At 40.2% G+C, this 19,038-nt stretch overlaps 1 protein-coding gene across 4 annotated transcripts in view; it reads left to right on the forward strand.

The window, feature by feature from the left end:
• The window catches only part of NEK6 (NIMA related kinase 6), a 69,232-nt gene that overhangs the window by 15,509 nt on the left and 34,685 nt on the right, over positions 1 to 19,038 (forward strand). Inside the window, exons 1-2 of one of the 4 annotated variants that reach the window (XM_074846597.1) lie at positions 2,155 to 2,174; positions 10,030 to 10,151. In XM_074846597.1, the coding sequence (XP_074702698.1) occupies positions 10,059 to 10,151 (93 nt within the window). In that variant the 5' untranslated portion in view covers positions 2,155 to 2,174; positions 10,030 to 10,058. Of the gene's footprint in view, positions 1 to 2,154; positions 2,175 to 10,026; positions 10,152 to 19,038 lie in introns of those variants that run through there. The other 3 variants (XM_074846598.1, XM_074846595.1, XM_074846596.1) reach the window with 3 other exon arrangements.

The following is a 19,038-nucleotide window of genomic DNA, read 5'->3' on the forward strand; positions in this document are numbered from 1 at the left end:
GCTTTTCAGCCATTTTACTAAAACATTCTCAGTTAGTGGATTTTGGATCTTCGAGAAGCCAGCACTCCATTACTGGCTGTTGAAAATCTACTTTGCACAAAATCTTACCAAAAGGTCTGCACAAAGTCTTAACACAAACCCATCTGCACCTGCTTTCAGGGTAATTCCAACACTTGTAAAATGGAAGGTGCGATTAAAACACTGTTCTTCTGCTCAGTGGTCAGTTTGTTACATCCTCATCTTTTTTAGGGGTTTATAAATTGCAGCTACATTTTCACTGAGGGCTGTGACTTTCTGCATTTTGATTGGGCAGCAGCTACTTGTAAAATTTTGAATATATAAATGCATAAATATATTTTTGTATTATTGTGAGGTCAATTCCATAGTTTGAGTATTTGTAACATGTTAATATGAGTTGTTTAAGGTTGGATGAGGATATGCTTCTGAAAGTGTTCAAAGATAAAGATATCCATCTTTTAAATTGAAATAAAGGTTGAGTTAAAAAACACAGGTGGGGTCCTTAGTACTTGAAAATACTGATAAAGAAAATTTCACTTTGAAACACAACTGTTGTCTTTAGCTGCATTTCGTGACTGATGCTTTTATTACTTTTAGTACTAGATCTAGGGCCTGCCCTTTGAAGTTTCCCTGACATTAAAGGCTGGGAAAGTTGATTTCTGCCAGTTTTCATTTGTCCTTTAGAGCTTATGTCAGTGAGGATAAGTAAAGTTATATTAGATAATATATTAGCACTTTGGTCATGGATGGCATTACTAAATCTAACAAAGTTGTGTAACTGAGCGATCTTAATATATTGCTTTTAAGAGTCTGTTCATGCTTCCATATATTTTATGCTTTCTTGGGCTTTGCAGGTGTACGTAACTCCTGCTGTGTTACATTTACGTGTGTACGTTTATAGATACAGTTTCATCTTAGTGCTAAGTCTGAAATTTTGAACCTATTTACTGGTGATAAATCTGCACTCTGTTTAACAGTTCTTGCTGGAATGCCCTCATTGCAATCTGGAGCTGTTGGTAAGACAAACCGTACGGTCCTTCCTCTGCAGGGCCACTGGTGTTTGTAGGCAGCCGTGCCGCCGCAGTGCTCCGGCCAGCTGTAGGTTGTGTAGGCAGCTCGTTCTGAACAGTATTTTACTGAATTGTATTATTTAACTCTCTTCTTGCAGCATTCTCTCCTGTCTCATGCATTTCAGTGGCATTCCTCATGTTGTTTCCTTCAACATTCATATTCATATTTTTTTTCAGTGTTGGCAGGTGTGTATTTCACATTAACATGAGGGTTTTTTTGGATGTTAGACTGCTATTTGCTTATGGTAATTTCCAGTCATCATAAGGTGACTGTTGAGAGAGATGAGCAGAGAGGAAAAAATTGTCAAGCATTTACAGTAAATACTCTCTGCTTTTGGAAACGCTGTCAGAAGTTTAATTGTTAGGTTCAAGTAAGTTTGTCATGTGCCAGACAGAATCAGTCTGCTGTAATGAACGGGTTACGCACTTCACCAGCAAAAAGGGAGAGTGAGAAACCAAGGGATGCTCAGGATTTCCTGTCACCTTGCACTGCAGAAGGAATGGGGTAGGCTTTTTAACCTAGTCTGTAATTAGGTTTTGCATGGAAGCATATATTACTGCGCTTGCTTTGCCAGAGCTCTTCAGTATGATGGATGAGATTTAAAGGTTGATCTGACTAAATTGCAATGAGAATACTAACGACAAAGATATTTCTGTTGTGAACTATTCCTACCAGACATCATAGCTGTGACAGAAATGGTGTAAGATAATGGACAATAAAAGTCACTTGAAAATAATACTCTCCTAGGATTGGGCTGCCTTCCCCACAGCACGTACCCTGAAGCACAGCGATAATGTAATCATAAGCCAAGATCATCATTTAAATATATAGGTAATCTCATATAGTATCCTGACAGATTTATTTTATGAGCAAGCAAGAGAAAGAATATTATTGGGCAGTAGAGAGGAAGAAAGTGTTACTGATGTGGTTGTGTTTATTTTTTAAAATAGTTCATGTTGCTCCAGTCTTTGGGGAGTCTGCAGCGAGCAGCATGCTGATGGCTCCGGGGAGGTGGGAGAGCCGGGGCTCCCCCCGGCCGCTGTGGACAGCGACAGCTGATCTTGGAGCCTGGTTTCTGTGCACTGGTGGGTTTTATTCACCATTAATCTCAGTTCTTTGTATATGTTAAAAGATGGAAATTTGTGCAGTAGTTTAAGGAATGTACTTGACTGTGTTTAAACAACTTGTGGATTTCTGGAACTATGTAAGACTTGCCTTTTTGATTTGTTTTACACAAGGTACCCAACCAGAGCTGCTTGCCTCCCCCTCCCAAGTCCCCGTGTAGCAAGAGGATATGAGAGGGATATAGTAACTGAGTGGAAAAGCATTTATATATCTCTCACATGATATTTGAGGGCATTAGAGCAGGTCAGAGGTACAAAAAGCCCTGTAACATTTCCAGGGAGGGCACAGCTGCCCCCTCTTCACAGCCAGGAACGCTGAGACTCCTCGAGATGGAGTCGTATTGCTTTTACAGTAGGAAGCGGTGCAAAGGTGGAAAACCTTGTAGTTTATTCTGCAGAATATTTTTTGTGGCAGTACTAGGGAAAGCTGGAATTGCTGTGGCTAGCTCTGCATTTACAGAGCTGTTCACTGTCAGGTCTCCAGTACGTATTACAGAAGGAGCTGCTCTGTGCAGTGCCTCCCCTCGCTGCGTCCCTGATGGCCGCGGATCGGTTTAGCTGGGGCTGGAGTGTCTGGGTTTGCGGGCAGCAGCAGAGCCGGACCCTGGGCACGTGGAAGCAACTGCTGTATCTTGCAGGAAGGTGAAGAGTGTTGATACAGAAAACAGTTGTAACACTGAGCACTCAGGCTGCTGCTCTGCTGTCTACTTCCGAGGCACACGGCCCTATTGCGTCGGTTATACATCTGGGAGGAAATAATTTGGCCTGTAGTTGAGTTTGAGGCATCCAGAGACACATGGTGATACCCGATTAGACTGGTCACAGCTGTTTCGCCAAGCCGGTTTAGAGAGGAGCTGCACCCGGGGCAGTAGGGTGTGAGGCTGAACGCCAAGATGCTGATGAGGTTCTGCTCCTTAATGAGCATCTCGTAACTAATGATCTTGGCCTTTGCTACCAAGTGCCCTGGGCTGTTCTGCCCTGAGAATCCCACCTGTCAGGTACCTGCAAGGTACCACAGGGTTCGATGGGGTTTTGTCTTTTGTTTTGCTTTCTCCTGATTCAAGTGTCAGATGGACAGGATGGGTATAACGACAGTTTGGTATCCAAAGAGGCATTGCAACCTGGGACGTGGTCCGGAAGCTGACTGCACGAGAGGGGTTTTATTTTCCCTTGCTTTGTAAAAACTCCAGGTTATCTGTGAACACTGCTACTGTATGCAGCAATAGCTGTACTGCAGAAGGGTGACAGTAACTAGCAGGGTGCTTGAAGACTACGATGCCAGTCGCTTACATTACTGCGTGGATGGGGTCTTTTCTTTTTTAGGTGTGTTGGCATAGTTGGACATACATTTTGTGTTTCTCCTTTTTGCATTTTTCTCCTGTAGAGTGGATGGCACATGGTGACAGACAAACTCAAGTTGCAGTTTGAGAGAATAAGCTGCTCATCCCCTGTGGGCTTTCGTCGTATTCATTGCTATGTTGTTACATTTATTCTGAATTCTTAGAGTGTAACTGAATTGCCTGCAAGACTATGGAGATATGAACTGGAAGAAAATGAGGTGAAAGTTTTTGGTACCTTGGGTATTTTCAGTGCATTGTTTTCAAAATTTCTCAGCTTATACTGTAAGATCTGTTGGGAGAAGTGAAGCAGGTCTACGCTGAGTTCAGTTATGTTTTCTCAAATATTTATTTATTTTAAGTTGGCCTCTCATTTAATTGGAAATCTTTCACTTCCTTCCATTGTTTTTGGGAACTGTTTCCCCGAGGGGCTCAGGTACAGGCAAGCAATCCTGCACCATTCAGTTATAAGGGAGCTGCCATTTTTGTGTGGGGGTCTATGCTGTCATGATGTCTTTCTTGTATTAAAAAGTTAAAAACTTCACCAAGACAACATATGTCTGTATTTATACTATGCAGCTAAGTACTGATATTTTAACAATTGGAAATACAGTGCATTCTCATGAGAGTTCCTGCTGGTTTTGGCATGATAAATGTACTTTTGTGGTTGGTGCAGAGGGAAGTGAGCCTGTGTCCGTTGTTGTAAAATGGAGATGGCACATATGCAAGGTAATTGATTTTGATAATATTGAATGATCATAAACTCTGGTATTTGAAAGTAGCCTGAACTGCTGCTGCTTTTGCTATTGTAAAAGTTACTACGTTGGTTGACAGCCAAGCAAAGTACTTTGGAATTTGCCTGGCTGGTTAAAATTAACCCCAAATACTAAAACAACTGTGATACATCCATAACACGACTTAACTGCAATATCCTGGAATTAATGTTGCATCAACAGAGCTTTGGTGAAATCTTCCTCCCTGCGCTTCATTAACCAGTAGGCACAAACACTGTTATCTGCTCCACTTACCCTTTCCTCTCTCCAGGACTGGAACCCAGTTGCTATCATTGTTTTATTTTTTGGTGTATAGTTCCCAAAGCAGATAATTGCTTTTCTGTAGGTAGAGGTAAATGCTTCAGTTTGGATTAAAACAGGGTGGAAATCTGTCTTCAAAAGCTGGAAAATACTGCAAGAGATTTTATGAACTGTATACAGTCCTTCCTTTTGTGTATGTGGGTTTTTTAGGCATATGTGTTATTGGGGACTTATGTGTATGAGGTACTGGAGTATTTGTAGTAATTCTAGAAAGCTGTTAGATTGTTCCTGTAATGCCTTTTACAGATGATGATCCTGTTCTTTTATCCACTTTCTGGAAAGATATGTGATGCTTCATGCAATTTAAGAATGTTTTAATTTACTGTCATGGTCAAGACCCAGTCTGAAAATGTTTGGCACTGCAAAGCTTCGTAGGAAATTTGGACGCAGGAATAAAAAAGCCTGTCACTTGAGAAGTAAAAGTGCAGAACTAGAACAATGTAAAGTAAAAATGTGCTGGTGTTAAGAGAGCTTATTCCAAGACCTCTTGTCTTATTTCCTACTATTGTCTTTGGCTGTTTAAACAGATTTTAAAAATCCTCAATTATTTGTCTGCAACTGCTCCCCCCATCCGCCCCATTTGATAGTAAGGAAATGAGACCAAATCTGGAGTGTTATTGTCACTGCTTGGTTTTGTCTTGAGTAGCTTTTTTTTATTTCCCTATTTGATTTCTTTGATGTTGTATTGTGTCTGATACTGTTGCTGCTGAGAAGTGACGTGTAAAGTAAATTTGTTGATCTTGGTCCAGTTGTTAGAGTTACATCCTAAAATACACCAGGGCAGTAGATTTATTTTCTCCCACTTGTCATGCGGGTCAAAGATTGAATCAGATGGGGAGACATAACTTTGGTTTAGATATGGTGACCACTGGTTCTAGGTGTTGGTGAATTAAGTGTTGAATTTAAGATTGCTACTTAAAGTTTAAAGGAAAATTAATTGCCTGTTAATATTGCCGTCAGTTAATGAGGCATTACATGCTTTAACTAAGCTGAAATGTTATGTAGTTCAGTCTTTTTACTGTGGTGTGGTTAACATTCACATGGTGCTGTATTTAGAAACAGCTTCTCTTAGCATGAGATACTTCCATCCTAACCCGTATAGCCTGAGATTGGAGATTGTAACTCATTCAAGTAACATTGAGAAGATCATTCCTTTTCAATAGAATGAAGATACGGCTTTTGCTCTGCTCGTTCAAATGCTTATTTTAATTACAAGGAAGGGTTTCATGGTAGCTATTGGATTCTATGAGATAACTAACTTAATGCACAGATTGTGTAGCCTGGATGGAGCGATGGAGTATGGGATGGCTGAACAAGTTTAAACATTTCTTATGTGTTTGTGGTTTTCTTCAGTAGTCTAAAATAATTCCTATCTAACTTGTTGCCACTAATATCCAACCTAACTTCAGGATTAGTAAAATGTAGCTCAAAATGTGGTCAATTCCTCAGGAGGGTGCAGGTATCTGGAATGGGGTGAAGGTCACTGGTTTTAAGCAGCTGTATCGGACACTTGTCACGTTCCTTGCTCAACATTTTCATGTTTAAAAATATGACTGTACTATTGGTTCTGTAGTTAGACTTTTAAAAAGAGAGAATCTCAAAAACCCCACAGAATTTTGCAGAATTACAATTCTGTGCATTTTGTGTACCTTTTTTGACATAATAAAGTGCCTTTGTGTTGTTGGCTGCTATTTGAAGACTCTCCATGAAGCCCTTTCCTGGGGATCCCCCTTCCAGCCTACCTATAGCGTGTGCTTGCCCACAGCCCAGAATAGCTGAGCCGACAGCGTCCAGCAGGACACGCTGTCCCGTAGGTGTCATGTGAGCTGTGCCCTATCTCTTTTCAAAGCTGATATTTTGTTCTTACTTCTTCCTTTGCTTCCAGCTGTAATGCTTTAAACAAACAGTGACCAAACCCAAATACTCTGTCTAATGCATTCCCATAGATGCTCCTGGCAGCCAGGCTGGTCTGAGCTGTTAATTGCCTTCCCCTTGTCTAATCCCTCACAATAAGTGAGCGTACCTTGAGTTTCCTTGTGGCAACTGGAAAGTTGTGGTTCTCTTAGGAGTGTCCTAGATTTGTGACTCAGGTTCTTGTATTCAGAAATAACTCCCTTTTCTCTTTTTGAGCTTTAGTCCTTTCCAAAGGCAGGACACAGTAGATAGGATGTTTGATCAGTGTTAGACTACAGACGTTTCACGTGACGCTGCCTGGACATGCCTTTTATCTCGAGGCTCTAAATGTGAAATTTCTGAATCCTGTAGAGATAAGTGTCCAGAAGTGAGGCTGTCAGTAGCCTGCAGTCCTTAGCAGCGTTTTCTCTGTGCTTGTGGACTTAGAAGAGAAGGAACGTGAGTGCATTTGCCCTTCCAGTAAACAGCCTTTCTTCAAATCTTGAATAATAAAATAATTAAGATAGTTCTGGCAGTGTAATGTAAGGTAGAAATTTCATAGGACAGTTTAATGTTGATATTGAGACATATTTTTATTTTTTATGTATTCAGCTCGTTACTAATAAACCTGTAGATGCCTGATACTGAAGGAATCTTAAAATCAAACTTCATGGTAATAGTGATTATCCTTCTCCTGCTGGAGTTTCATAGTACTGACTTTGAAAAACTTTTTATTGAGAGCAACCCGTGTTTTAGCCTGTTTATATGCAGCAGATACTCCAGCTCTCATGGCTCTTTTCTGGTGAGTGTTTGTTAGAGTGAAAGTTCATTTGCTTAAGAAACAAGAAGAGCCTTTTCTCTGCTTTCTTCCCCAATACTATGTTACAGGAAAGATCTGCCAGAGCTAAAGGCTTGTTTTACTTGCAACTGTTAAAAGAACCAAGTGCAACTTGCTACAGAAATTCTTCTCCATCATATTTTCTCCCCCACTCCCCCAAATATTTTAAATACCTTTGTATTTTAAATTAAGAGTTAGTCATTGCCCAAGTGCCAGGCATGCACTATTAATACACTAATGAGGTCAGGTTGTGCTCTTTCACTGAGTGAATACTTGCCAAAACTCTTGAAACAAGTTTCTGCAAATGCTTGTGTTGGCTACTAAATCTTCCCTTGTCACCATTAGGCTTCTAGTCGCTGCTAAGGACAGCAACAGTGCGACTCTAAATGATGTGTTATCTAGAGTGTGTGTGGATAATGAATAACTGGCTATGAATAACATTATTAAATAAGTCAAAAAACCTGCATAGAGTCCTTTGTGGGGAAAGGACATTAGTGTATTTCTTGTGCGTGTTCTGTATATGCTGTGAATGTATTTTGAGAACTGGCTTTGCTCAGGGCCAGAGCCTGACCCCAGAACTGGCATGGAGCAAGGAGCACTGTGATCCGCTCTCAGAGCGTCCCCTGAACAGCCGATAAAATCACCAGGATTTGTCCCAGAGTCAAGCTCAGACTAACCCTTTAAGTATGGTTTTTGTTTCCTAGAAGGGCTAGTAAATATGCCTATGTTCAGTCTGCTACGCTTCTGCAAACAGAAGATGTATCTGGAAGGCTTTCAGCCAAAAGCCCGGAACTGCCCCGTTACTGTTTACTACAGTGTTCCTGGACTCTGTGCACAGCTCTGTGTCGGAGGAGGGTTAGCTGATCTGGGATCACAGTGGTGTTCCAGCACTGCGAATGTCTCAGCTGCCTGATGGGCAGCTCTTCACAACTTCTGCACTTCAGGGTATGGCTTTTGAAGGTGAGCAGGTGATCATTTCAGATTACTGTGTGTTGCTGGCCTAGAAACTGCAGCATCCGAGCCCACCCTCTGCAGGGAGGGACCTTGTGAGAGGGAAGGCGTGGAAACCGCTTAGGTCTCAGTGGGTTGGTGGGCAGGGGGGGCTCGGCCTGACGCTGAGGCCTGGTGGCTGTGCACACACACTCGGAGGAACGCGGTATTTCCCCACAGTGGCGATGAGCAGCTGAGAGCTGTCATACCTGTACTGCCGGGTGTTGGGCTTGGGTGGCATTTCCAAATGTCCAGCAACCTGTTTAGATACAAGTCTGGTACATCTAGTTCAGGAAATAAGTTTATTTGCCTCATTCAACCATTGTGGGAATTTAACTTTTCAATTTTTTGCCTTTTTTTTTTTTTAAATTCTAAAAAATCGAAACCAGCTACCACACTTCTAATTCTTTCAAACTGGTTTGTGTTATGGTTGATTATAATCTCTTTTTTGAACACTCTCACCCAAGTAGTTGTGTCTCTTCTTCCTTCTGGTTACCCACAAGCTTTTGCTTGGTTTTATAATACTACTCAAAATAAAACTAATCTCATCACACTGTGAAATAATTTGATCCATGGTAGACCCAAGATGTGATGTGTAGAAGTTTTGTGTTTCAAGTGCTGGATTTCACAGCTCTTCACCAGCTGTGCTACCAGCATAGATGAAGGTTAAATTTTGGTTTGTGTTGTGACTTAGAACTTCACAAACAAGATCTTTGCACTTAAAAGGAGGGGAGACTGAGTTGGTCTCTATAGGGTAAAGGGTAATTTTAGAATGAAAGTGAAGGGTCATTGCAAACAGAGATGGTGAATTTATTTTTGCCTCCTTACAATAAGCTCTGTATCTGATAACTTGCTAGATTCTCTTCTCCAACACCACATCCTTTTAATTTCAGTAATTTTTGTAGGATATTCTGCTGGACAACTGTGCTTTAGTAATTGCTGCAGGTAAAACTGGAACAAATTCAATCATGGAACTTTCCCTTGTTTGTTCCTAGAATAATACTTTGGATCTAATATGGTTTCTATCTGCTGCTTCCTGTGGTTTACCAACCTGCACAAAAGCTTAATTCGGGGGTTGGGAAGAAAGAATGTGGGTAAAAGTTACACTTTTAGGTGGTCTCTGGCCAAAGAAAGCTGCAACTGTCTGGTGGGACTTTTTGTCAGTTTTGTTTTACAAACGGAAAGGTGCTAACCTTCCCTGAACTGTCCGCTGGGTGTGAGACACCACTGGGGATCATCGGGGCTCAGTAGTTCTAGGGAAAGTAACGCCAGCTGCTCTTAGAATTCACAAAAGCAAGTAAACCCATGTTCTGCTACTTGCTGCTTATGAAATGACACCAGTAATATTTGTGATACTGGTATTTTTGTTTTGTAATCTCGGGAGAGCTTTGACCTGTTGCTGCACCCTTTCAGCTTGCAGGTGTCAGCGGGTGCGTTCGGTCTGTCGGTGACCAGCTGAGCTCCTGTGGGGCTGGTGGTACATAAGGGGTTTCTTTCTGTGCGAGCTGTTTGAGTGAGCGCGAGGGGAGAAAGGGGAGGAATCGTTTCTTGCTGTCCTGATGTACAACCACGTGCAGGCACACCCCTAGAAAGAGTTTCTTGCTTTCAGCGCTGGACAGACAGTGATGAGACTTCTCTCTCCCTCTTTCTTCTAACCCCAGCAGACGTGTGAGGCAGAGTTTGGTATGATACCATGGAAGGGCAGCATAACCACCCACATCATCTAGGGGACCAGAACAACCCTCTCTGCAAGCTGCCGGGGCAGGAATACCAGCATGATCCTCAGGTAAGGGCATGTGTCTCTTTTCATCTTTCTCCTTCTGTGTTTTCTTTTATAGAGGTCTATACAGATTTCTTAGCATTTAGCCTCCCCCCCTCCTTTTGTTTATAGCAGTTCTAGGGTATATCCAGTTTGGGATTCTGCCAGCCAGCCAGAGTTTCCTGAATCCAATTTTTTGATAATAAGAGAAAAAGGAAGTAGTTTGAATTTTGCTTAAAGCAAGTATTTTTAAATCATCTTATAAAAATATGTACTGTGTTGGCTTTATCTTCTCTTTGATTCTTTGAAGAAAAGGCCAAAGAAAAGTGGTTGATTGTGTGGTAAATGTATTTTATGTCCTTTTATAGTTTAATAATAAATGCTGAAGAGGTAATTACCAAATACAAGAAAAAGTTAATCCTACATGAAACTGTAGGCTCTCTGACTTCATTTCCTGTGAGTCTCTGGAATCTCTCCTGCAATGTATTTTGTCTATACTATTACCAAGTTTTACTTTAGCAGCTTGTATCTCTCTCTCTTCCCAGCCATTCTGCAGAAGTGGGCTAAAAGTAGGGTTAGACCTGCATTCGAAGGAATGTCGATACCTTCACTGCAATCATGAAACTTGTATTTTGTGAATTCTGGCTGCTTGCCTTTTTTAGACTGACTGTTTATCAGAGCAATTAAGTTTTACCTATATGTATTTTAAGGACTAAACAAACAGCATCATGGAAAAGCTGTCAGAAAGAAGGCTATTGCAACTGTGGTGTAACGTTATGCTGGGGAGGGGGCTGTGGGTGTTAATTTGTCATTCGCCACGTGCAGTCCAGTGGTGACCCAGGTTCCCCCCCAAGCAGTGGTCGTTAGGAGAGCTGTAGCGAAGCGCAGCGTAGGGTTTGCAAAAGTGGTGAGTTCCCTGCGCGCAGAGTACTGTGATGAGAGTATCTTATGCAGCACTGCTGGGAAAGTAACGCTGTATGGAGCAAAGCCCCCCTCTCCTAATGCAGCAATTTGTCATATTAAGTCATTTAATAATAATTGAATCCCCTTGATTAATCTCCTAGAATTAGCCAGTTGCATTTTGAGCAATTAGGGTTAATTACTGCCTCATTTGGCAGGATAGAGCCCCTGTAATTATTTCATGAACAAGATTAGGAAGTGTTCCTGTGCAGCAGATACATTCATGGCATCTTAGAGCACATGTTAGAATTTGTAATGACATAGTTAAGTGTAATTAGTAGCTAATAATCTATGTTCTGCTGTTACGCTGATGCTGAGTGGGCTCATTTTGCTGTATGGTCATTGTTCAGTGAAACCTCCCCTCAACTATGTTAATATCCAAGTTGTGTTAATGGAGGTCTCAGAGTATATTAACTGTTCTGAGAATGGTCTAGTTTGGATTTGGGATTACAGAAAGACTTGCTTTTGGTTTTGCTGTTAAAATAAATTTTTTTAAAAAAAGCTGAATAACAAAAATATAGTCTTCTAGAGAATTGAAAAAATTGCGTCTCCTCAGCAAACTCAGTTTAGAAATTAACAGAAATTGTGCTATTTCAGGGGCAGGCTACCTTACATTGATGGCATGATATGATTGCTTATTACATACTTCTGATTTTTCATTTTGCAGGAACGTAATTATATATAATTTTCAATTTTCTGGCACCTATTACCTGGAAGAATCCAAAATTACATCATTTCTTTCTTCTGAAGATATAAGTAATGCTGGCATGCTATATAATAGCTTGTGGAAGAGAGAGGTTTGGGAAGGAAAAATTGACCAAACTTGTCTTTCAGCCCTGCCATTCATGACATTTCTTGTAAGCTTAAGCAGAAAAAACAGAACCTGAGCTTTTAGAGTCTTGGATGATGAGGGGTTTTTGTATGGAATGGCCCTCTCTTCCTTCCAGCCATTTCATTCAAAACTACTGTGTCACCCCCAAAAAGACCAGAGCAACAGTGTGCTCCTCTAGCAGAAACTTTTCCTATAACGACGCTGCTTCCTAAGGCTTTTTCTTTTTTTTTTTTCCTTCACTCTGACAGAGGTGTTATTTCTGTTTTATAACTAGTTAGTACAGAGCTATGAGTAATTTAGTAATTTAGACTTTTCTTTCTGTCTCTAACTGCTATAGTTTAGTAATAAGATGACACTTTTGAGTAATGCTTCATATTTTAAAGTTTTCTAGAGTGAGTGAATATATAAATATAAAAAAGGCACCATAAAACTACAATCTTAGCTTCTGGCTCCCTTACCTGCCCAGCATTACCCAGATGAAGTTCATCAGCAAGAGGCAGAACATTTTCTGGTAACGTTCCAGAGTGAAAGTGACAATTATTTAAGTCTCTAGATTAGTTAGTGTTTATAGCAGTAAGCAGTAAAAGTTATTCAGGAGTAAATCAATGATATAAAAATATGAAGCTATAATTCCTTACTTAGTTTTTGTACTAAATAAACACAACTCACTTTTAAACAACCCTTTTATATACTCCCACAGCTTAGCAGCAGAGCTGTTCATGGTAGTTTCATTTTGGCCTGAGAATTGAAGGTAGATTTGAACTGGTCATCTAGCAGCAATTTATCGTTTTCTGAAATGCTTAGAATATTTCTATGTTAATGTTAATTTCTTTGTATCACCTCAGTCTAGTATTTTCAAGCTGGTATTTCTCTTTCCTTGTCATAAGCTAGTACAAGTATCTGCTGATAGGGATGTTAAAACTTTGCTGAAGAACTTGACTTGAATTTCAGACTTTAAATTCTAGGTAACAGGTCAGGTTAAGGATATTTTATGGTGGCTGGTTTTGAAGCTGCAGACTGAAAAACCTAATGTATTCTTCAATAATTACTTGACTACCTGTTTGAAGGGTAATCCATATTTTAAAAGTTTCCTCATCTCTTGTGAGCTTAGAAGTTCTTTTTTTTTAATCAATCTGTTCTAGTGCGTTCTCATAAATTCACACTGGAATTTCAACCTCAAAGTATGCAAAATTATTTTCAGGTAGGCATTATTGAATGGAGATGGGTGTATAATTTGGGACATCGTAAAGTGGTTTGAAACACTGATGTTGATAGTAAATCATTGCTTATAATGTATATGTGTTCAACTGGAGGGGCTGAAGCTTCCCCATCTACTATCGCAGATGTCTTTTAAAGGTGAAATTAGTTTACGGTAAATGTCATTCAGATGAAGTATGCACTTTAGAAGCAAGGAAACCATTCCTTTAAAATTAATGATGCATTGCAAATATCAGAAAAAAACTTATATCCAGCATAAAGATAATTAAAATTCAGGTCAGAAGTGTATGACTTAGTCGGGCTAAATTTTTTAATGAGATTTCAGAAAATTAATTGGGCGAGTATGTTTTTACTCTTCTAACAAATATTTCATTTCATGGCTCTACAGGAAAGATGCTTTTATTGGCATCTAAAGATTGTAGTGTCTGACTTTAACTGTTGGTTAACCAGTCTTTTCACAATTTTTAGGTTGATTACAAATAATCTGAATGTCTTGTGACCTTGTAGCCATTTGTGCAGACTGATGACTAGTGCTGGTTTTCTACATGCCAATCAGCCAGCAGTAAAACAACTGACTTTGTTATTAATTAACATTAGCACTCTGGGTTTATATATTGGGCAATTAGCAGTGAACATTCCCCTCTTTTCAGCTCATTCAGGCTTATTTCTTTCTGTGCCTCTGGGAGAAGCAGTCATACAGGCATTGCTCTGCAGCACATTAGTATTTTACTGATACTTTTGTCTTCAGTCTCTCAGTACTCTCCTTTGCCTGAAAGGTCAGGTTAGAGGCTGCAGGAAAGGCTGCTTGGACAGTTTTCTCAGGACTGTTGACGTTTTCCCCAGCTCTTCAGTAATGACAAAGAGCTAAATTTATTGGCCAAACATTCATTGCTCTGGAGATTGAAAGTCTTTCTACAGGACAGTTTTTTTCTTATTCTTCCTGAGCCCAGAATACAAATTCTGAGCCATACAACTACTCATTTAAAAAAATACAAAAAATGTGTTCAGGTTATGTAGCTGTCCCACCTGCATGTGGTTATAGCAGTGTAGGAAGGATTTGGAGGAAATTGTATCAAGTCTCCAGTTGTAAATTTTGGCATGTTTCTGTTCTTGCACGCTCGGGGAGTCGCTTGTGGTCAGGCGCCTCTGGTAGCACAGTAACACACACCTCCGAAAATGTGGAAGCGTGAGTAGAAAATACCTCCTGACGCCAAGGAGCAAGTCCATAGCAAGGAACTTTCCTCCGTATTTGCCTGCGTTGCTTTATAATCTGGTATATAAAGACTTCTATTAATCTATAAATAAGTTCCTTATCGTTGCAGCATATCTGTTCACGTGCGTGCAAGGGAATAGAGCTGAAATTTTCCTTTAATTGGATTTTTTTAGTATTACAAAACCTTACTAAGTCTGTTTTGCAGAAAATCTCATAACACCTCAAAATTTGAGGCAAACGTCTCCTTTAAGCATTGTGACGAGGGCTGGCGTTGCATACCTCTACAACTTGCATCAAAGTTTTGCTCTCGCATCAGTGGTTACATCTAAAAGAGAACATCTATGCCAGAAATGTTGTCCAGAATAGCTTGTTCTTGGAATAATCTCTGTATTTCTTCTTAAAAATGAATAGCCTCTTTATTCAAATGAGGAATTAATTGACTTTAATCTCTGGCTTTTTTTTTAATGGAGTAGTAGAAGAATGAGACTTCATTGTGTGCATAAAGAGAACAGTCTTTGTCTCAAAACCAGTTCTTCCCAGACTGTCCCTTCCTACAGCTGTCCTGGGAACAGAAATGTGCAAACAGCACAATTTTCATAGTGCCTTTAGAGGCCCAGTGGTTGGAGGGTTTGGTTGGTTGGTTCCTTTTTTCTCCCCTTTTTGCTTTTTCTTTGGGTGTTTTTTGTTTTTTTGTTTTTTTTTTTTTTAATTCAAGCCTCCGTCACTGACCTTGAAACCTGTTCTGCAGAGGCAGTGGCTTGGTTTTACTGTATTCGTGCAGACCTGAACCCTTTCCTGAGCCTGAACTTGTGCTGAAAATGAGAAAATTGATGAACAGGCTTGAAGATGATGGTGGTATCTAATTTTACACACAATTTGTATCTGCATATGGAAAGTGTGAGACTTGCAGAAATAAGGATGAGGGTTTATTTGAATGAATAGGTATTGGTTCTTTGATAGCTTTATGAAAAATTGTGGTGGTTAAACATGGAAGGACTTGAAAAAAACAGAGTTCCCCTTGTCAAAAATCATGAAATAAGTGAAATGTATACAAGGCCAGACTACAGGGATGGTATTGTGAGGAGGTAGATATTTCTTAGGTATTCTAAATGTGTCCTTGTAACAGTATTTAGAAGTTACCTGGTTACATTTCAGTACGGTAAAGCATAAGAGGAAGTTAATGTTAACTGGCCTGCTGTAATCGATAGGGAGCTTTCCAGTATGGTTTGGTCTAACCTGAGCATGTTCTCTGGTTTATACTGTAATCAAACATCTTCTAGCCTGTGTGAAAGCTCCATTATTTTAATTAGGTCTGATAGGTTGTGATAGCAAATGCAAATCTAGGTCATTGCATATGTAAATGTGCAGCTGTAGTCCTGGAGGATGCCAGAACATATCAGCTAAGGTGTCCAGTCATCACCCGGCATTAACTCCAGCATGGCAAGCAGACTTTATGTGCTAACCATGTGAAAGTGGCTGGGACACACACATACACCCTGTCACTTGCCTAACATTTATTTGTATTTTCAAGGTAAGAAGTTGCTAGATATTTCTTGGCACATGCTTAAAATATTAATTTACACTTAAACACTCTTAGTATAAACACAGAGTTTAATGATTTATGAAGGGCAAATGGGTACCATCCTTGATTGCAGCCTGGATTTCTTTCTTAAAAAGAAAATTTTGTGGTAGTTGCTTCATAAAAATCTCGTTAAAACTGCTACCTTTCCAAGTCAGAAAAGCTTTTACTCCAAGTAAGAAAAGCTTTTGCTCAAACTTTCTTACTACTCAAGGAGAGTGAAGCTCAGGAGGCATACGTTCTCACAGTTAAGGAAATGCTTTGACTCCTTTCTATGTTTTAATTAGGAAAAAGGATTTTGTAATTCTGTATACTGACACCTTTGTTTTGGCTGGATAAAGAGATTTGACTGGACAGCTCAATTAATTTGCTTAGTAGCTCATATGTAAAAAAGCTGAGAGATGGAGATGGTCCTGGTTAGTTACTGGTCAAGTTGAACAAATACTTGTGTTCAGACGTCCTCCTGGTGATTTCACCACACAAAAAATGCACCTAAACTAATGTTTCATTAGCACTCCCTGGAATGAGAGGAGTATTCCTGTATTACTGTATATTGATGAGTGTTACTGTTTATCAAATCCCCGCAAAGAGAGATTGCAACCAGTTTAAACCGAGAAAGCTGCAGGGGCTGATTACTTTAAATATTTGCTTGTCCGGTTTCATCCTCTGTTGCCTTACTTTGTTGATAATTTAGTAACTTACAGGGGGATGTGTGTAAATAATAAAGCAGTGTTATCTTAAGGTTCTGCTATTTATCTGATGACCCATAGGCTACCTTCTTCCTCATCAGTGAAAGGATGCTCCCATTTTATTGTGTAGCACACACTGCAAAATGTAGAGAAGTGAATCGTGACTCCTCATTGCTTGTAAACACAGTGTAACTCCAGCACAGCACAAGCACTCAGAGTAACCTTCCTTTGCTTGTGAACACCAACTGCCTGCAGCCCACGGTGGCTGCACGGTAAGGGGGCTTCTTTCAGAGCTTAGGGGGGACTAAAGGGATCTTAAAAAGGAAACGCTCCCTGAACTGTTTAAAGGAAATACTCTATGAAATTGGCTTCCTATTTCTGTTTGACTTGCCTTCATGAATAATTCAAATTTCTAAATTCTAATGCCCCCTTCTTATTTGTGTAGGTTATTGTTCATGAATTAAGTCTTTAGCCTAGAGAAATGAAAACCATTTCTCATAGTATGAGAATACTTAAATGCTCGTGGTGATAGATGGAATAACTTACCTGTGGCCTTGGCATTTCAAAAATAATTACTCAAAGTGTCGTTTCAACTGGAAAGGAGTGAGTTTGCTCTTTTAAGGAACTTAAACTGAGAAGGCTGATGATCATGATGGCCTGGAGTTAAATTTCCAGTTACGTGCCTACTTGAATTAGCAGGCATTGGCTGCACATTATGGTATTGCGTTTTTGTCTTCTCTGGAGTTCATAACCGCCTAAGCTTTTCAGTTTAGCAACAGTCCTCTCTTCTCATAACTGCAGAGCTTTCCCCTCCCTAAGTTCTCAACGGCTGGCACAGGGCAGTGGTGTGGAAGTGCAGAGCAAGCTCCAGCAGCAAACAGCCTTTCACTGCCAGCGAGATGAGTGGGAAGATGACGGCGAAAAGACCTGATAGTCTTTTCACTGTCTGGTTTGTGACTTATATCTGCATCTCTGTATCCCCAGCATTTGTAAAATGTAATCATTTTTCTTGAGTATGCCTGCTGCAGAGTGGCTTTTGTTGTGGGGATTTCTCCCGCATTTCTTGTGATAAAGATGCTGTAAAGGTGGCAGTTTTCCAAACACCTTGTCTTGGTTGATTGATGCAGTTTGTGGGTCAGAAATTACTATTTAGGGGACTTTATTGGTGAGTTTTCTTAAAAACATTGAATTTTACAACTTTGTTTACAAAACCTCTGCCAAATAACTGTAATTGTAGTTCAGAGTTGCACAGCCAGCTCAAAATCTGGGAGCTTTTTCAAATGTCTGATCTGATATTCTATATTGTTTGTTGAATTGTAGTCATTTTCATTTCTGTTGAAAAGAAGTCCAAACTTAGTTGTTAAAATAAATATACACTGTAAGAGATCCTCACACTCTTGTATGTAGTGCTGGTAAAAGATGCTGGACTGAAAGCTTTACCGGCCTTTTAAATCTTACTTCCAGCCCCAGCCCTCTGTGTTAGGAAATGACAGTGGCAGCAGTAGTCATCTCCTTAAAACACGCAGCCCTCCTGGCCCGCTCTCCCTGGACACTTGTGCTGGGATTGCCTACTAAAGATTCAGCTGTAAACCATGGCTGCATCCCTGGGAACCCCCCCCAGCTTTTGGTGTGTACTTGTCTTTTTGTGGTTTTCTGTGGGAACTCTGAAATGGCTCAAGATGCTGAAGCTTAAAAACCTATTCTACTTGGCGTGCATGGCAACTTTAAGTAATTAATTTTCATAATTTCTTTTTTAAACTTTGGTTAGCAGTCACGTTAATTACAGAAGAGACCAGAATGGCCCTAGAGAGCAATTCCTAGTCCGTGGAGTACGTAATCCTCGTTACGCTGTGTCTACCTGCCCGGGTGGGTGTTTACCTGGGACTGCTCAGAAGTAGGTGACAGCATCTCCCAAGTGACACAAGCAGGCGAAGTTGATGAGAGGGTGTGTAACTAGGGAGACAGTAGTTTGAGACTAATTAGTTGCTTACATGGAAGGCAAGACTTTATTTCCTTTTTTAAAAAGTAATTTAACTTAATTCAGCTTATGTTACTAATACGTTTACTAGGAACTAATGAATTTATGGTCAGAATTATCTATAGACTGATCAGCCTAGATGAAATTCTTGACCATCAGCAATGAGAGCAAGAGGCTGTGTACATCTGGTGATCTTCACTCTGTTCTTTACGGTTTTGGTAGCTGTTACTAGTTTTATGCTTTGGTTAACAGTTTTGTGCAAGTCTCTGCAGTTACACGTGTGTGCTTGCGGCTCTGTGCTGTGTGTTTATATTGCAGCTGCTCTGGGACAGTGTTGTCTGAAGTGGGAAAAGACAAGTGAAGGTGGGAAAAGGAAAGACAGACCGCTCCCTTGTCCATTGTACACCAGATCAACACCAAATTTCTTTGTCTTTCTTGCTGAGCA

The sequence above is a fragment of the Strix aluco genome, chromosome 20 (genome assembly GCF_031877795.1).
Source record: "Strix aluco isolate bStrAlu1 chromosome 20, bStrAlu1.hap1, whole genome shotgun sequence".
NCBI classification, from domain to species: Eukaryota; Metazoa; Chordata; class Aves; order Strigiformes; family Strigidae; genus Strix; species Strix aluco.